The sequence below is a fragment of the Cajanus cajan genome, chromosome 11 (assembly GCF_000230855.2).
Source record: "Cajanus cajan strain Asha chromosome 11, NIPB_CcT2T_4, whole genome shotgun sequence".
NCBI classification, from domain to species: Eukaryota; Viridiplantae; Streptophyta; class Magnoliopsida; order Fabales; family Fabaceae; genus Cajanus; species Cajanus cajan.
Genome location: NC_138527.1, coordinates 9,023,538 through 9,028,918, shown reverse-complemented (window position 1 = coordinate 9,028,918; position 5,381 = coordinate 9,023,538). Strand labels below are relative to the sequence as shown.

Genomic DNA, 5,381 nt, shown 5'->3' with positions numbered 1-5,381 from the left:
GGCCCACTATCTGAACAGGTCACAACCAACCTCAAGCCCAAGGCCCAGATAAACCCTAATTCACACTAAGCCATGATACAGGAACGACTTCCCTACATGGGGTCATCAATACAATTGTAGGTGGCTTCGCAGGGGGAGGCTCTAGTAGCTCGGCATTCAAAAGATACTTACCGAGCATCAACAATGTCCATACTGCCACCTCGGCCCCGCACCACAACACGTCACCCATCACCTTCACGGATGACGACTACACTGGCATTTGTCCAAACCAGGACAATCCCATGGTCATCGCGGTGGAAGTAGCTAACTAGGAGGTCTACAAGACGCTGATCGACCAGGGAAGCTCGGTCGATGTCCTATGATGGCCGACATTCCTAAGGTTAGATATCCCCCACTCCCTCATTCAACCTCACACAGACCCACTAGTCAATTTTGCAGGAGAGCGAGTCCACACTCGAGGATACATAGACCTGCTAACATCCTTTGGGACCCCTCCTGACTCGAGGAGGATCATGGCCAGATACCTCCTTGTTGAGGCCAACACATCGTACAATATTATCATCGGAAGGTCGACGTTGAACCAACTCAAAGTTGTGGTGTCTACCCTGCACCTGACGATGAAATTCCCAGGGAGCAATGGCAAGATCATCTCAGTCAGTGCAAACCAGAAGACAACTCGGCAATGCTATGCCGAGAGCCTGAAGGTCTCACCATTAGAGGAACGCCATCGAGGTGACCCCCCTACGGTAGCTCACATAGCCCAGGTTAACATCACTGACCTGGACCCAAGGTCGAAATCCCATGACGAATGACCAAGCCCAATCGACGAGCTCGACGACCTTCAAGTTGGTAAACTCCCTGGACAGTGTACAAAGATAAGCTGGCAGCTAAACCCAGAGCTGAGGTAGCGGCTCATAGAAGAGATCTCCAGAAATATCGACTTTTTTGCATGGTCAAGTGCCAACATGCTAGGTATTGATCCTAACCTCATCTACCACAAGTTAGCCATCCACAAGGAAGCCAGGCTGATTGCTTAGAGAAAAAAAAAGTCAGAGGGGAAAGACGCGACACCATCATCACCGAGACACAAAAGTTGATGAACGCGGGCTTCATCCGCGAAGTCAGATACACCACATGGCTGGCAAACGTGGTACTAGTCAAAAAGAACTCGGGGAAGTGGAATATGTGTGTCAACTATACCAACCTCAACAAAGCATGCCCCAAAGTCTCATACCCCTTACCAAGTATCGATAGATTGGTTGACGGCGCCTCCGGCCATGCCCTCCTCAGCTTCCTCGATGCATATTCTGGGTACAATCAGATCATGATGTACCCACCTGACGAGGAGCACACAACCTTCATCACCGATCACGCCAACTTCTGCTATCGCCGGATGCCTTTCAGCCTAAAAAATGTCGGGCCCACTTACCAGCGTCTGATGAATAAAGTCTTCCAACACCAAATTTGGAGAAATATGGAGGTGTACGTAGACGACATGGTCGTCAAGACACTATTTACTGAGGCTCATGCCACCGACTTGGCTGAGGTGTTCACGCCAACCCAGAGAAATGTAAAGCCATTATACAGATGCAGAGTCCTCAAACTGTCAAGGACATCCAACGCTTGGAAGGAAGGTTAGTCTCTCTTTCCCGTTTCATCCCAGGTTGGCAGAGAAAGCAGGGCCCATCTTCACCCTACTACAGAAGCCAAAGAACTTCGAATGGACTGACCAATGCGAAGAAGCTTTCAAAAGCTTCAAAGTTTTTCCTCACAACTCCACCAATCCTTCAGAGGCCGGATCATCACTCTGACCTCCTTTTCTACCTGGCCGTGGAAGAACGTGCAATCAGCATGGTAATAGTACAAGAGCACCATAAAGTGAAAATGCCCATTTACTTCATCAGCCGAGTCCTTCAGGACACGGAGAAGCGATATCAAACGATCAAAAAGCTGGCGTTAGCACTCGTCACCGCAGCTCGGCATCTCTGACCCTACTTTCAAAGTCACCAGGTAGTCGTCAAAACTGACTACCCGATTAAGCAGATATTAAGAAAACCAGAACTCATCGGGCGTATGATAGCATGGTCAGTGGAGTTATCTGAGTTCGACATCCAATATGAAAGCCAGGACCCCTTGAAAGCCCAATGCCTAGCAGACTTTATGGTCGAACTCACCCCAACCTCGGCAGAAGAAAAATAGGTATGGACTCTACATGTTGATGGATCTTCCAACTCTAAAGGTGGTGGTGAAGGTATTATCTTGGAAGGACCGAACAAAGTCACAATAGAGCAATCTCTCAAATTCGATTTTAGAGTCACCAATAATCAAGCAGAGTACGAAGCGTTACTAGCAGGTTTGAGGTTGGCGCGTGACCTCGGAGCACAAAGGTTGAGTTGCAACAGCGACTCCAAACTCATGGTAGAGCAACTCAGTGGGGCATACCAAACCAAGGACACCCTGCTACAAAGGTACTTTCACGCAACATCCCAGAGGATCTCATCCTTTGACGAGTTCACCATACACCATGTACCCCGAGAGTAGAATGTTAGAGCCAATCTCTTGTCCAAGCTCGCCAGTACAAAGCACCCCGGACAACATCGGACCATCATCCAAGAGACTTTGAATTCACCCAGTCTAAACGATAAATTCGTCAACACCAATGACAGTGAAGACCAAGGATGGATGAAAGGTGTATGGAGCTACTTAAAGGAGGGAACTCTACCCGAGGACAAAGATGAAGCTTGGAAGATGAGGCTAAGGTCAGCCAAGTTCGTCATCATTGGGGACGAGCTGTTTAAGCGCGACATCTCTACTCCCTTGTTAAAATGTCTAGCAAAATCCCAAGCCACCTACGTCATCGAGGACATCCACCGAGGAATATGTGGTATGCACTCCGGGGCACGCTCGATGGTGACCAGGGTGCTCCAGGCTGGGTACTACTGGCCAACACTGAAGTTGGATTGCCAAAATTATGTACAAAGGTGCAAGGAATGCTAGCAGTTCGACAACACACATTGGCAACCACCTAAATTCCTCCACAAGATGACATCACCATGGCCCTTTGCCCAGTGGGGAATGGACATCCTCAGACCATTTCCCCACGCGAAGGGTCAACTCAAATTCCTCCTTGTGGTAGTCGACTACTTCACCAAGTGGATTGAGGAATGCCCACTTGCGAAGATCACCGTCGAGAATATGCAGAAGTTCACCTGGAAGAGCATCATTTGCAGGTTTGGTCTCCCACACTCCCTCGTCACTGATAACAACAGGTAATTCATCAAGCAAAGCTTCAAGAACTTCCTCCGAGAACTCAGAATCAAGCACCTTCCAAACTCGGTGGAACACCCCCAAACCAATGGTCAAGCCGAAGCTGCAAACAAAGTAATACTCTGAGAACTCAAGAAGCGGCTGGGGAACACCAAAGGATAATGGGTCGACGAGCTCCCCAACTTTCTCTGGGTGTACCATTGTACCCCTCAATAAACAACACAAGAAACACCTTACAGGCTGACCTACGGAGCCAATGCCATGATCCCAGTGGAGGTTGATGATACGTCTCATCGGCGTCACACCTTTGATAGTGAACAAAACGCTAGGAAACGGCGGTCAACCTCGACCTGATCGATGATCTTAGAGAGGAGGCTCAGATTCACAAAGAAGCTTGCAAACTTTAAGCCTCCAGAAGATACAACACACGAGTCCGACCTCACTCTTTCCGGGCAGGCGACCTGGTATGGCGACTACAAAGTGAAGCGCGAAGAGACCCATCAAAAGGGAAGCTCGCACCCAATTGGGACAACTCTTTCTAAGTTACAAAAGACCTAGAGAACGGAGCATACCAACTAGAAGAGTTCAACGGTAAAACCATCCCGCAAACTTGGAATGCCACGCATCTCAAGTTTTACTTCAGCTGAAATGTACAAATGGGTTGCGCACTCTTTTCCTCACTCAGCCTTTTTTCCCGAAAAATAGAATAACGAGTTTTGGCTGAGAAGGTTTTTAACGAGGCACACCCATAGCATCAATGAAAATAACTCATTTTACTTATATTCCTCCAGTTTCATTCTGTCTTGATTTATATTATATTAAGGGTCGAATACGAACCTCAATACGAATTATATCAATTAAGCCAAGGTCGAGTTCGAACCTTGGCACGAATCATATTAAGCCAAGGTCGAGTTCGAACCTTGGCACGAATCATATTAAGCCAAGGTTGAATCCGAACCTTGACACAAATTACATCACTCAAGCCAAGGTCGAATTCGAACCTTGGCACGAAGTATATTAAGCCAAGGTCGAATTCGAACCTTGGCATGACTCATCTTAAAACAAGCTCGCATGTCAGGGACCTTGTGCGTATTATATTAAGGGTCTAGTTCGAACCTCAGAAAGGCGAAAAGGTCAAGTTTGAACCTTCACAGGCCAAGATTGAACCTCAAAACGAAAATTACAAGTCAAATTCTAAACCTCAAAGGCCAAGCATGAGACTTAAATCGCAACATAGAGGTCAGGTAAGATCAAAAGCAAAGAAAAAACTCAAAACAAAAATGAGAAAAGCAATTATATACATAGTGTCGCAACCCGAAAATTTCCGATCTTGCGACCTATGGTTTAAACATCCTTTTAAAAGTCTCATTAATCAAGGAATGCCCGGCCACCAGACAAATCCTTAATTAATGGTGTTGAAAATAGGTTCATGGAGTCGCCACCAATATTTTACTCAAAACATTGGAAAAAGAAAAGGTTTTTCAAAGTCCAATAATGGCCTTGATAACCAGAATTGGGTTCGGGGGTCGGTTACGTGTAGGGAAGGTATTAAGCACCCCTACAACACCTTCAATCGGTACCCTATGATGAGGTTAATGAGATAAGAAATAATAAATTAAATATTAGATCCCCTTTATGAATTACTATTTACAAGCTTTATTGGATCTTCAACTATGGAGGTTTTAGGTGCTTTGTGGCAACCTTTCACACTACAATAAGCCTCACAAAACTCAAGAAGTACAATAGGAGAGAGAGAGATAAAAAAGGGAGAAATTTCGAGCTCTAAGGAGTCTGGACGAAATTTTGGAGTCCTGAAAAATGAGCCCCAGCTGTCTATTTATAGACTTCGGAAAGGGTCCAGAACGGCCCGTTCCAAAATCGGAACGGCCCGTTCTGGATATGGTCGTTGTGTGTTAATTTGAACCCTAGAACGGCCATTCTGAAATCAGAACGGCCCATTCCGGGTAACCAGAACTTCCCGTATTGATTTCAGAACAGCCGTTCCGCGGTTCAAATTAAGCCCCCTTTTGATAGGTTGGAACGGCCCGTTCTGGTTTAGAACGGCCCGTTCCAATCTACAATTTTAGGCCTTTTAGAAGCCTCGGAACGGCCCG

The 5,381-nt window shown here is 46.6% G+C and overlaps 1 protein-coding gene across 1 annotated transcript; it reads left to right on the top strand.

The window, feature by feature from the left end:
* Positions 1-1,096: 1,096 nt before the first annotated feature.
* On the top strand, positions 1,097-2,997 carry LOC145953337 (uncharacterized). The gene is made up of 3 exons (XM_083067277.1): positions 1,097-1,634; positions 2,240-2,468; positions 2,667-2,997. Exons 1-3 carry the CDS (start codon positions 1,097-1,099, stop codon positions 2,995-2,997), a joined length of 1,098 nt encoding a protein of 365 aa, XP_082923403.1.
* The last annotated feature ends 2,384 nt before the right edge of the window (positions 2,998-5,381 follow it).